This window comes from Bombina bombina, chromosome 1 (assembly GCF_027579735.1).
Source record: "Bombina bombina isolate aBomBom1 chromosome 1, aBomBom1.pri, whole genome shotgun sequence".
NCBI lineage: Eukaryota > Metazoa > Chordata > Amphibia > Anura > Bombinatoridae > Bombina > Bombina bombina.
The window spans coordinates 486,468,682-486,483,134 of NC_069499.1; the positions used below are offsets into that span (position 1 = coordinate 486,468,682).

The window sequence follows — 14,453 nt, forward strand, 5'->3', positions numbered from 1 at the left end:
AGCAGGATTTGCGGATGATCCCCCACGACAGAGCATCGGCAACATACTCCTCCATAGCACAATTCTCTGCAACAGACAGAGTGTACCCCCAGCCCCGAGGAGGAATGGCTCCGGGTTGCAGGTCTATGGCACAATCGTAAGACCGGTGAGGAGGCAACGTACCGGCACGCACATTGTCAAACACGTCTAGGAACTCTCGGTACTCCTCTGGCAATTGAGAAACCGAAGAAGTGCACAAGACTTTAATTGTTTTCCGAAGACAAGTGGAAATACATTGCGGGGACCACAACAAAATTTCGGACCTGCGCCAGTCGAGACTGGGATTGTGCTTTTGGAGCCAGGGATAACCCAGAACAACCAGAAAATGAAGAGAGTTTATCACCTGGAACTGGAGGGTTTCAAAATGGAGAGCCCCAACAGCCATGGACAATGGAGCAGTTTCGTGAGTAACGAGTGCGGGCTGAAGGGGCCTGCCATCAATGGCCTCAATAGCAAGCGGAATGGACCGAGGCAAAACAGGAATGGAGTGCTTTGATACAAAAGCACTGTCAATGAAATAGCCCGCAGCACCGGAGTCAACAAGAGCCTGAGTGACTATGGAGAAATCCACCCAGGAAAGGACAACCGTGACAAAAGGTTTCTCCTTAAGCGGTTCCGGGGACGAGGATAAACCACCCAAGGTCTGCCCCTGACAGGACCTTAGGTGTGAGCGTTTCCCGGCCGTGTAGGACAAGACTTTAAATGGTGGCCCTGTAACCCACAATAGAGGCAGAGCCCCTCCCTCCTCCTAAAGGCCCTCTCCGCCGCGGAGAGACGCGTGAATGTCAGCTGCATTGGCTCAGCAGTACCTAGTGACTCGGGACCAGGAGGCATGGGAGGAGAGGGAGGCATGGGTGGGAACGAACATATAGGATACAACGGAACAGGAGGCTTCCTCAAGCGCTCCTTGAAAGAGGGCCTCTCTCTGAGTCTGATGTCAATTAGGATCAAAAAAGACACCAATGCCTCGAGATCCTCTGGTAAATCTCTGGCAGCAACTTCGTCTTTAATCGCATCAGAGAGCCCATGAAAGAAGGCGGCAACAAGGGCTTCATTGTTCCAACCTACCTCTGCGGCAAGCGTACGGAACTCAATAGCATACTGAGCAACAGATCTTGTACCTTGCTGAATGGACATGAGTCGTTTAGCAGCAGAGGAGGAGCGAGCCGGGACATCAAATACCCTTCGAAAGGATAATTTGAAATCACAGGTTTATTAGTCTCACACAAGGGATTAGCGCAGGCAAGAGCTGTGTCAGAGAGTAACGAGATGAGAAATCCCACCTTAGCTCTGACAGAGGGAAACGCCTGAGGTAACATCTCAAAGTAAATGCCCACCTGGTTCAAAAACCCTCTGCACTGAATAGGATTGCCTCCATATCGATGAGGTAGAGGTGCAGAACCGGACATGCTCCTGGTAGGCATAGGTGCAGCAGCGGAAACAGGAGCAGCCATAACTTGCGGGACACTTTGGTCCAAATGTGCAGTGCGAGTCAGCAGGGTTTGCAGGGCTAGTGCAAATTGATCCAATCGGTGATCCTGTACATCCATCCTGGAAATGATGGCAGGTAAAGGTGGACTATTAGCACCATCAGGATTCATGGCCTTTGACTGAGACAAGAAGTGCAAAAAATAATAAAAAGTCCACAAGTCAAATAACAACCAGAGCTGGTAGTCAGACGAGACGAGTCAGGAGCCAAAGCGAATAGTCAGACGAGCCGGAATCAGGAACAAGGAAAACAGCAGAGTCAGGAACAAGCCAGGGATCAGGAACCAGGAAGGACGTCAGGCAGCCAGGTAATACACAGGAACTCTCACAAAGAGGTCTGAGACAACGCAAAGGCAAAGCATACTGAACAGAGGCCCTTTACATAATAAGTGATGACATCACAATTCTGAGACTGCATCCTGTCTTACATGGATGATGCACACCAGTCTGACCATAAAAGGAAGTGCAGGAATTGAGCAGCATCCCCCACAATGCACCATAGTAAGGAAGAGAGGTGAGTAAAATGGCTGCCAGCAGCACATGGCAAACACAAAAGGGAAAAAACCCTGACAACACGTGAATTATGCCCAGCAGTGAAGGATTTAATTAGGTAGCTTGTAGGGAGCTTGCATGGTTAATTTTAGCTTTAGTGTAGAGATAAGCCTCCCACCTGACACATCCCACCCCCTGATCCCTCCCAAACAGCTCTCTTCCCTCCCCCACCCCACAATTGTCCCCGCCATCTTAAATACTGGCAGAAAGTCTGCCAGTACTAAATAAAAGGAGTCTTTTTTATTTTTATTTTTTAAAAATATTTATTCAGCTGTGATGGACCCCTGCCTGATCCCCCCCAAACAGCTCTCTAACCCTCCCCCGCTACCTAATTGCCGCCATCTTGGGTACTGGCACCCAAAAAACAACAGTATTTTTGTTTTTCTTTTGACCTTCAAACTTTTTCTGTAGGGTAGCAGCCCCCCCTCAATACCCCCATCCCCCTCCCCCTCCCAGATCCTTTTATATTTCATTAACTTTTTTTTTTCCATCAACTTTTTTTCCCCTCTCCCTCTGATGATCTCATTGGTGTCAGTGTCTAATGCGCGCACACCCCCACAGGCCCCCCCTGCACGCTCCCGGCACCCGGCGTGCACATTGCACTTATAGGAACCGGATGCCGGGTAGCAATGGGCTGTCCACCCGCCTCCCTGCTATGCTCCCACCCACCAATGAACGGCACCATCGCTACCGGTGCAGAGAGGGCCACATCGGAGGCATGTAAAAAGGTATTGCAGGATGCCTCCATATCGAGGGATCACTGCAATACCCTGAGAGCTGCTGGAAGCAATTGCGATCGCTTCCAGCACTCTGTTAGACAACTGACGTACGTCTATTGTCATTAACTGTTAGTTTTTGCATGACGTAGTACCTGGTACATCAGTTGTCATTAAGGGGTTAAAGGGACATACAACCCAATTTTTTTCTTTCATGATTCAGATAGAAGATATAATTTTAAACAACTTTCCAATTTACTTGTTATCAAATTTTCTTAGTTTTCTTGTTATCTTTTGTTGAAAAGCAGTAATGTAAGCTTATGAGTGTGCAAGTGTCTGCAGCTCTATATGGCAGCAGTTTTGCAACAATGTTATACATTAGCAGGAGCACTAGATGGAAGCACTATTTCCTGTCATGTAGTGCTTCAGGCATGTGCAAGCTACCTACATAGGTATCCCTTCAACAAAGAATAACATGAGAACAAAGCAAATTTGATAATAGAAGTAAATTGGAAACTTTTTAAAAATTGTATTCTCTTTCTGAATAATGAAATAATTTTTTGGGGTTTAATGTCCCTTTAAATAACTCCACGTGCATGATCACAATGTTATTTATATGAAACACATGAACTAACGCCCTCAAGCTGTGAAAAATTGTCAAATTCAGTTAAGAGGCGGGCTTAGAAATTAGTATATGAGCCTACTTTGGTTTATCTTTCAACTAGGATTACCAAGAGAACAAAGCAAATTTGATAAAAAAAAGTCAATTGAAAAGTTGTTATGTTAATACTAAGTTGAGACAACATGTATGATCATTTATTCCTTTTAGTAATGGATAATTTCCTTAATATTTTTCTTTCATTGTCCTTTATTCCTTTTTTTATATTTGTGTCATGAATAGTTTTTTTGTTGTTTTCATATTAAATATGAAATAAAAAAAATAAGGGACAGTAAACTTTGCAATTTCCTCTTAAGCACAACAGATTTCTGTTTTTGCTGTCTAATCACACTGCGCCTGATCTTGCCATTCAATTAAAAGTAAATCAGATGAATGCTTTACTTATACGGGAGCGCACTACATTTAGTTAAATTCCGCAATTGGGTACACTGTGATTAGACAGAGAGCCTGTGACGAGGTTGTTAAAAAAAACTGCTGTGCTGAAGAGGAAGTCTGTACTTGCAAGATAAGAAAGTTTTTAGCTGTCTAATTTCTAGACATAACTATTGTTTATAATATATACGTACCACTCTTCATATCAAACATCCAAGCAGGTACAGAATTTCCAGGTTTGATAGAAGTTGTTTTTGGTAAAGGAAGTATAATTTGAACTGGTCCATTTACTTGCAATTCTTTCCCCTCTGCAACTATGCTCACACATATTGCACCTATAGGGCTCAGTTCAACTCTTTTAAAACCTATAAAGAAAATTGATTATAAGTACAAACTCATTTGAAGTAAAATTAAAGGATATTAGCATCATGTTGCATTTAAAAAAATTATATTAAAAAATGACAGTTTTTGATTATTAAAAAAAGCAAATGTTACTATACTGAAAAAAACAACAATTATACTTACCTGATATATCCATATATCTCTGGATGGTGCGAGTCCATGAGATCATAAAATGTGGCTATTCATTTACTGGCCACCAGGAGGAAGCAAACCAACGCCACACTTTGACCTTCTCTTCCCACACTACAGAGAGTTTTTCTATAGGGCAAAGTAGATGGAGATAAATACAAGAAGTGGGGCAAAGTTGGGCAATAAGTCCTGCCAGCAGAAAAAAAATTAAACACCCAGGAATCCTAAACAAATTCCACCGGTAGCCTCTTGAAGCACATGTGCTAAATAAGTCTTCCACACCTTGCAGTAGATGCAACTAGATACAGTCTTTTGGCCCTGAATTAACATCTCAATAACATTATCAGAGAGCCCTCTGATGGCTAAAATTAGGTGTTCTATTGCCCGCCATAAAAGCCAGAGTTTGCAGGTTCTAAGGGAAAAAAATGAATCCTGCAACAACAGATCCTGTCCGAGAGGAAGGTGCCATTGTGGGCAAGATGACATCTGAAATGGATCCGCATACCAAGTTCTCCTAGGCCAAGCCAGCACAACCAGAATCAATGATACTCTCTCCTGTTTGAGTTTGGCTATGATCCTGGATAACATTAAATGGAGGAAATATGTATATCAGCTTGAATTACCATGAAGCAACAAAGGCATCCACTAGTTCTGCATGCTGTGGCATAGAAGGGGAGTAACTTGTGGTTGAGGCATAAAGCCATGTGGTCTATCTCTGAGAGACCCAAGCAAGTCACATTGTGATCAGGGCACCTCTTAATGAGAGACCATTCTCCAAGTCTGAGACTGGGTCAGCTTTGAAAAGCCTTAAAGGGACAGTAAACCTTAAAATTAATGTTATATAATTCTGCACATAGTGCAGAATTATATAACATTATATTAGCCAAATTTTGTAACACATAATATTCCCTTTTCATTTTTAACAAAAAAACGTTTTACAGACCCGCTCTCTGCGCTCTGCTGAGCGGGTCTGCTTTTTTTACACAGCGCATCGGGCCAGCTGTATAGTCACAGCCCGGCCCGACCGCGCCATAAGACTAAGTGCAGTTTGCTCCTGTCACAGATGCGCTGTGTAAAAAAAGCAGACCCGCTCAGCAGAGCGCAGAGAGCGGGTCTGTAAAACTGCGTTTTTTGTTAAAAATGAAAAGGGAATATTATGTGTTACAAAGTTTGGCTAATATAATGTTATATAATTCTGCACTATGTGCAGAATTATATAACATTAATTTTAAGGTTTACTGACCCTTTAAATATTGTAAAGTTCCAGAATGTTGATAAGTAACCTCGCTTCCCAAGGAGACCACACTCCTTGCACTCACTGTGACTCCCAGACAGCTACTCAGTCCATGAGACTGATGTTTGCTGTAATCATAGTCTACTGCGACCTTCTGATTGAGGAATGTTGAAACTGCCATCAAGATAGGGACTGTCAATTTCCTGATCTAGAAAGATCTTCTGAGACAGGTCCTTGAGAATCTTGTTCCACAGATGGAGCAGTTACTTGTAAACATAACCTCATCCAAGGCGGCAACCATCAACCCTATCACTTCCATGTACTCAACAACAGTAGGAAGGAGAGTTAGCTGTAGGCTGAAAAGGGAGAGATTTGAGCCTGCATTTATGCACCATGTCAGCAGACAAGGACTCAAGTCAAAAGGCACGTCTAGCTATGCCTTCCTTCTTTGGCACGAAGAAAAGATTGGCAACAAAACCAAGGCTTTGTTCTGCCAGTGGTACCGGTGCAATCACCCCCATGCGTTCCAGATCCTGTACACATTGAAAGAAGGCTTCTGCCTTTACCAGATTCTTGGAAATATGGGACAGAAGGAACCTTCCACAAGGTGGCTATATTTAGCACCCATGGATCCCTAATAGATCTGAAACAGGCTCCATCTACCCCTAAAAGAAAATCTGGAATGGGGGCCGCACCTAGAAGCAGAAGATGATTTTTTTGTCTGCATGGCCTAGTTCCCAGAATCTCCTGGTTTTCAGGAAGACTTGGAGGAGTCTAACTTTTGAGTTGAAGAGGGCAAAGATTTCTGGACTGACAAAAGGAACAAATAGTCACGTTCTAGACTTGCCCTTAGAGCGTTTGTCCTGAGGTAAGAAAGCTCCATCAGTTACTGTAGCGATAATAGCATTTTAACCTCAGCCAAAAAGAATATTTTCTTTAAAAGGAGGGTATAAAAGTCTACTCTTTGACTTTATTCATAGTGCCCTTCTAGCAAGAACAGCCACATTCTTTGCATTTAAGTGAATAATGTCCATAATTACTTTGCAAATAAAGAAATGTGCTACCTTTATTAGCTTCAATTAATCTTGAATTTCTGCCAAAGAAATCTCCTCAGAGACACTATTTAAGATAAGGAGTCACGCCAAAGGGTAGCTGACCCTGCCGCACAGGCAATGCTAACAACTGGTTTGAATAAAAAAATCTGTCTGGAAAAGACATCTTTCTATGACAGGTCTCCTCCTATCTATGGGTTCTTTGAAGGATATACTGTCATCCAAAGGAATGGTAGTTCTTTTTGCAAGTGTAGAAATAACCCCATCCACTTTATTAATGGATTCCCAAATATCAGATTTATTGACAGGCACTGGAAACATATTCTTGAACTTAGGTGATGGAATAAACGGAATTCCAGGATTGCTCCAGTCCTTGGAAATCAAGAAACAGCATCTACAAATGGAAATATTTCCGCTGGCTTAGCAGCATAAGTAAAACTTTCACAGCAGTGATTGTAAATAATCCAACTTAAAAAGGAAAGATGATGATTCCAAATCCTGTTCTACAGAGGAATCCTGATCCTCTTACCCATTTCAGGAGGAATCCGAAGTTTCTAAATCTCTTGAAAGCTGAATTACTCTTTTTTCTTAAGCGGTCCAGCTGAATGGTCAGCAACTGCAGACATCTTACTCTCAGGCAAAAGACGTTTGCACCATCTTGAAGGTGGCATAGCCCCCAACACCTCCTCAATGGTAGAACAGAGGTGATCCTTGAAATCAGGAGAAAAACATAATTTATGCTTACCAGATAAATTCCTTTCCTTCCTGGCAGGGAGATTCCACGACTTCATTCCTTACTGTTGGAAAATACAACACCTGGCCACCAGGAGGAGGCAAAGACACCCCAGCCAAAGGCTTAAATATCTCTCCCACTTCCCCTATCCCCCAGACATTCTGCCGAGAGAACAAGGAAAAGTAGGAAGGAAGTAAAGGTGCCAGAAGAAATAATATAAAAAGGGAGCCGCCCAACAAAAATAAATTACGGGCATCGTCGTGGACTCCCCCTGCCAGGAAGGAAAGGAATTTATCTGGTAAGCATAAATTATGTTTTCCTTGCATAAGGCAGGGAGAGTCCACGACTTAATTCCTTACTGTTGGGAAAACTATACCCAAGCTCCAGAGGACACTGAAGGAATAATTGGGGGGGGGAACAAAAAAGAGGCGGACCCTATTCTGAGGGCAGCACAGCCTGCAAAACTTTTCTCTTGAAAAGCTGCTTCAGCCGAAGCAAACACATCAAACTTGTAAAATTTAGAAAAAGTGTGTAAGGAGGACCAGGTAGCCGCCTTACAAATATGATCCATAGAGACTTCGTTCTTAAAAGCCTAGGAGGGAAGCCACTGCTCTAGTGGAATGAGCCGTTATCCTCTCAGTAGGCTGTCGCCCCGATGTCTCATAAGCTAAGCGGATGACACTCCTTAACCAGAAACATAAGGAAGTCAAATTCCTTAGTAGCCTGAAGATAGACCTTCAAGGCACAAACCACATCTAGATTGTGAAGCAAGCGTTCCTTCTCTGAAGAAGGATTAGGACACAAAGAAGGAACAACAATTTCTTGATTAATGTTACAATCCGACACTACCTTAGGGAGGAACCCTAATTTAGTAGGTAAAACAACCTTATCAGCATGGAAAACAAGATAAGGGGGTCACATTGCAAAGCAGAAATCTCAAACTCTACACGCAGAGGCAATAGCCAACAACAAAAGAACCTTCCAAGATAACAATTTAATGTCAACAGTATGCATAGGCTCAAATGGGGCCTGCTGCAAAACAGGAAGAACAAGATTGAGGCTCCAAGGGGGAGCCCCATATCTAAACACAGGTCTGATCCTAGTCAGAGCCTTAACAAAGGACTGCACATCCGGAAGCTCAGACAATCTCTTGTGCAGTAACACCAACAGGACCAATATCTGTCCCTTCAGGGAACTAGCAGATAGACCCTTCTCCAGTCCATCCTGGAGAAAAGATAAAATTCTGGCAACCTTAACCTTATCAAAAAATAGGAAAAGGAAATGGGAGAGTATAGATGGGATATTAAGCACTCTTACACCTATCGCTTGTAATAAGCTGTAAAATTACAGCATGAAATATCTGCTAGTGAATAATAAATGTATATACTGGTATTAAAACCTATAATCTTTATTAAGGAATTTATTTAAAAATTAATTACATCATTATAGGTGATGTTTATCACCTTAGTCATTAATTTTTAAATAAATTCCTTAATAAAGATTATAGGTTTTAATACTAGTATATACATTTATTATTCACTAGCAGATATTTCATGCTGTAATTTTACAGCTTATTACAAGCGATAGGTGTAAGAGTGCTTAATATCCCCTCTATACTCTCCCATTTCCTTTTCCTATTCTTTGATATTAATTTAAAGGGGCAGCACCGAGGCTATATACATTACCTCCTCTATCCTATCTTTACTCATTGATACTGTGCCTATATTTGACTTTAAAAAAATTAACCTTATGACAGGAAAAGCGACGCTCTTCACACCAGTACAAGAAAGTCCTCCAGACTTTATGGTAGATACAACAAGTAATTGGCTTACGAGCTTGAATCAGAGTGTCGATAACAATCTCAGAAAACCCTCTCTTGGCTAAGACTAAGCGTTTAATCTCCACATAGTCAGCCTCAGAGAATCTCGTTTTATTTTTGTTTGTTTGTTTTAAATAATCTTTATTAAAGACAAAAATATATCTTTGTGACACAAAACACATAGGAACCTGCAAGGCTCGACAATATGGTAATTACATATACAGTTTACAAAGTAATCAGAATCACTAAGAAGCCGTTGTCCAGTTCTCATAGTCCATCTTGATATATGCCTGTTTTTCTTTTTAGTGCAGTATATATTAGATACATTTCTATATATGCAAGTAATTAACAGGTACTGCCTCAAGTAACTGTATACTTGAACCACTTGAAAAATCAATACAGAACTAACAATGTTGCAAGCAAACATCAGCTAACCTTTATGTAACTGAAGTAATCTGGTAATCTGCAGTTACAACATAGCAGCATAATATCGGTGAATTAAGCAGCGGATGAGGGGTGGGAGGGAAAGGTAAGTGTAAAATAGGGGAGGGGAGGAAGAAGGAAAAGTAGGAAGAAAGAGGGGGGGGAAGAGAGAGAAACAAACAACAACAACAAAAAAGAGGAAACAAAAGAAGAAGCGTCACTCAAGAGTATCCATCATATGGATGTGGGTTGTTCAGCCGTGTCTCTTTGGCTTTGTATGAAGGGATTCCCAGGGTTCCCAGATCCTGGAATACAGATAGAGGGTACCTCTGTTAATTGATACTACCTACTCCATGCCTCCAATATAGTTAACAATTTCTAACACTTTATGTATTGAGGGGGCTACCTGCTGTTTCCAGTGTCTCGTTAGAGACAGCTTCGTTGCTATCATAATGTATATAAATAAATGTTTTTGTGCTCCTAAGTGTAGCAAACACCTTTCCGGGCTCCTAACTGCTGGGAGACCCAGTTTCAAGCAAAGATCTAGCACTTCTCTCCACATGCCTTTTATGTGAGGACAATCCCACCATATATGTAGATCATCTCCACTATTCCCGCAATTCCTCCAGCCCAAGTGAGAGTTAGTGTTTGAGAGTCTGCATAATCTAACAGGTACCCAGTGCAATTTACAGCTAGAATACGAGTTTGACGTTATGAGTGAAAAAGCATCGTTATGGCCCATAACGATGCTTTTTCCCCTAATGCCGGTATTACAAGTTTTGTCAGAATAGCTGTACCGCACACTTTTTGGCCGTCACGCAACGTCAGTACCGCACTTGTAATTGGCAAGAGTCCATGAGCTAGTGATGTATGGGATATACAATCCTACCAGAAGGGGCAAAGTTTCCCAAACCTCAAAATGCCTATAAATACACCCCTCACCACACCCACAATTCAGTTTTACAAACTTTGCCTCCTATGGAGGTGGTGAAGTAAGTTTGTGCTTAGATTCTACATTGATATGTGTTTCTCAGCATTTTGAAGCCCGATTCCTCTCAGAGTACATTGAATGTCAGAGGGATGTGAAGGGAGTATCACCTATTGAATGCAATGGTTTTTCTCGCGGGAGATCTATTTCATAGGTTCTCTGTTATCGGTCATAGAGATTCATCTCCTACCTCTCTTATTCAGATTGACGATATACTCTCATATTCCATTACCTCTACTGATAACTGTTTCAGTACAGGTTTGGCTATATGTGGATGGGTGTTTTTCGGTAAGTATGTTTTCATTACTTAAGACACTCTCAGCTATGGCTTGGCACTTAATGCATTAATATAAAGTTCTAAATATATGTATTGTACATTATATTTGCAATGAGTCAGGTTTATGTATATTTCCGTTTCCAGACAATCAGTTTTATATTTGGAAAAAAACATATTTAGGAAAAAGATTTCTTACCTGGGGTATAGTCTTTTCTCAATTGACTGATTTTTCAATTAATTTCGCAGACGCAAAATGCCAAAGTTTATTGCCTCATTCTTGGCGCGAGAATTTTTTTGGCGCAAAGGTACGTCCGATGACGCAAATTTGTCATTTGACGCTGAGTTCCTTGCACAAGGTTGCGACTGTGTCATTTCCAAATGTTGTTAGCGCCAACAAATATTTCAGTTTGCGTTGTGCGTCATACTTGGCGCCAAACAATTTCATTATTTAAAACCCCATTCCTAAATGCCTCTTGCCTTTTTATATGTCAGAGGGCTATGCTGTTTGCATTTATTTTTCCATTCTTGAAACTGCCATATAAGGAAATTGATAATTTTGCTTTATATGTTGTTTTATCTCTTACATTTGCAAGATGTCTCAATCTGATCCTGTCTCAGAAACCACTGTTGGAACCCTGCTGCCTGATAACAGTTCTACCAAAGCTAAGTGCATTTTTGTAAATTTGTGGAGATTATATCTCTAGCTGTGGTATGTAATAGTTGTCATGATAAGCATTGTAATAGTACAATGCCTGTTCCTTCAACATCTAATGTACATAATATACCTGTGAATATAAAAGATTTTATTGCTGATGTGATTCAGAAGGCTTTGTCTGCCATCCTGCATTCTGATAAACGTAAAAGGTCTTTTAAAACTTTTAATAAAGTTGATGACATTTCAAATGACCGACAACATACTGAATTATCCTCCTCTGATGAGGATCTATCTGATTTAGAAGATCCTTCCTCAGATATTGACACTGACAAATCTACTTATTTATTACTAGTCCTCTTGATATTAAAACTAGTAAACATTTAAATTCTGTTTATAAACATCCTGTGGTTACTGAGGTTTTTCCAGTTCCTGATGCTATTTCTGATATGATTTCTAAGGAATGGAATAGGCCTGGTACTTCTTTTATTCCTTCTTTAAGGTTTAAAAAATCGTATCCTTTGCAAGCAGTTAGATTGGAGTTTTGGGAAAAGATCCCCAAAGTTGATGGGGCTATTTCTACTCTTGCTAAACGTACTACTATTCCTATGGAAGATAGTACTTCTTTTAAAGACCCTGTAGATAGGAAACTTGAATCTTATCTAAGGAAAGCTTATTTATATTCTGGCTATCTTCTCAGGCCTGTCATTTCTATGGCTGATGTTGCAGCTGCATCAACTTTTTGGTTGGAAAGCTTAGCGCAACAGGAAATGGATCCTGATTTGTCTAGCATTGTTATTGTTCGCTTGCTTCAACATGCTAATCATTTTATCTGTGATGCCATTTTTTATATCATCAAAATTGATGTTAAATCTATGTCTTTAGTTATTTTAGCTAGAAGAGCTTTGTGGCTTAAATATTGGAATGCTGACATGGTATCTAAGTCTAGATTACTATCTCTTTCTTTCCAAGGTAATAAGTTATTTGGTTCTCAGTTGGATATGATAATTTCAACTGTCACTGGGGGAAGGGAGTTTTTTTGCTTTAGGATAAAAGACCTAAGGGAAAAATCTAAAGCTCCTAACCGTTTTCGTTCCTTTCGACAAAAGGATCTGGTTCCAATTGGAAACTTTCTTCAAGTTGGAGTAAATCCAAACCGTTTAAGAAATCAAAGCAAGCACCCAAGTCTGCATGAAGGTGCAGCCCTCATTCCAGCTCAGCTGGTAGGGGGCAGATTAAGATTCTTTCAAAACATTTGGGCAGATTCTGTCCAAAATCAATGGATTCAGAGTATTGACTCTCAAGGGTACCGAATAGGATTCAGAATAAGACCTCCTGTGAGATTTTTTTCTCTCACGCATCCCAGCAAATCCAGTAAAGGCTCAGGCTTTTCTGAAGTGTGTTTCAGACCTGGAGCTTTCAGGGGTAATCATAAATGTTCTGTTTCAGGAACAAGGTCTGGGGTTTTATTCAAATTCATTCATTGTCCCAAAGAAAGAAAATTCATTCAGGCCAGTTCTGGATCTGAAATTTTTGAATTGTTATGTAAGAGTGTCAACTTTCAAAATAATGACTATAAGGACTATTCTGCCTTTTGTTCAGCAAGGGCATTATATGTCAACAATAGACTTACAGGATGCATATCTTCATATTCCGATTTAACCAGACCACTATCAGTTTCTGAGATTCTCTTTTCTAGACAAGCATTACAAATTTGTCGCTCTTCCATTTGCCCTAGCGACAGCTCCAAGAATCTTTTCAAAGGTTCTCGGTGCTCTACTCTCTGTAATCAGAGAACGGGGTACTGCGGTGTTTCCTTATTTGGACAATATCTTGGTTTTAGCTCAGTCTTTACATTCTGCAGAATCTCACACAAATCAACTAGTGTTGTTTCTTCAAAGACATGGTTGGAGGATCAATTTACCAAAAAGTTCTTTGATTCCTCAGACAAGGGTCACCTTTTAGGTTTCCAGATAGATTCAGTGTCCATGACTCTGTCTCTAACAGACAAGAGACGATTAAAATTGGTTTCAGCTTGTCGGAACCTTCAGTCTCAATCATTCCCTTCAGTAGTTATGTGCATGGAAGTTTTAGGTCTCATGACTGCAGCATCGGACGCGATCCCCTTTGCTCGTTTTCATATGAGACCTCTCCAGCTTTGTATGCTGAACCAATGGTGCAGGGATTATACAAAGATATCACAATTAATATCCTTAAATCCCAATGTTCGACTCTCTCTGACTTGGTGGTTAGATTACCATCGTATAGTGCAAGTCTTTCAGGTTGGGGAGCTGTCTGTGGATCTCTGACAGCACAAGGGGTTTGGAAATCTCAAGAGGCCCAGTTACCAATCAATATTTTAGAACTCTGTGCTATTTTCAGGGCTCTTCAGGTTTGGCCTCTGTTGAAGAGGAAACCGTTCATTTGTTTTCAGACAGACAATATCACAACTGTGGCATATGTCAATCATCAGGGTGGGACTCACAGTCCCAAGCTTTGAAAGAAGTATCTCGGATAGTTGCTTGGGTGGAATCCAGCTTCTATCTAGTTCTGCGGTTCATATCCCAGGTATAGACAATTGGGAAGCGGATTATCTCAGCCGTCAGACTTTACATCCGGGGGAGTGGTCGCTCCATCCAGATGTGTTTTCTCAGATTGTTCAGATGTGAGGTCTTCCAGAAATAGATCTGATGGCTTCCCATCTAAAACGGCAGATGCATAACAGTTCCTTGGTTTTACCAACCTGCTTATATTTTCCTGCCTCTAGTTCTTCTTCCAAGAGTGATCTCCAAAATCATCATGGAACAATTTTTTGTGTTGCTGGTAGCTCCAGCATGGCCTCACAGGTTTTGGTATGCAGATCTTGTTCGGATGTCCAGTTGCCAACCTTGGCAACTT

The 14,453-nt window shown here is 41.1% G+C and overlaps 1 protein-coding gene across 1 annotated transcript in view; it reads right to left on the reverse strand.

Annotated features, from left to right (window-relative positions):
- Nucleotides 1-14,453, reverse strand: part of FAM171B (family with sequence similarity 171 member B) — a 403,258-nt gene that overhangs the window by 130,822 nt on the left and 257,983 nt on the right. Inside the window, exon 5 of the mRNA XM_053712851.1 lies at nucleotides 4,041-4,211. Within this exon, the coding sequence (XP_053568826.1) occupies nucleotides 4,041-4,211 (171 nt within the window). The remainder of the gene's footprint in view (nucleotides 1-4,040; nucleotides 4,212-14,453) is intronic.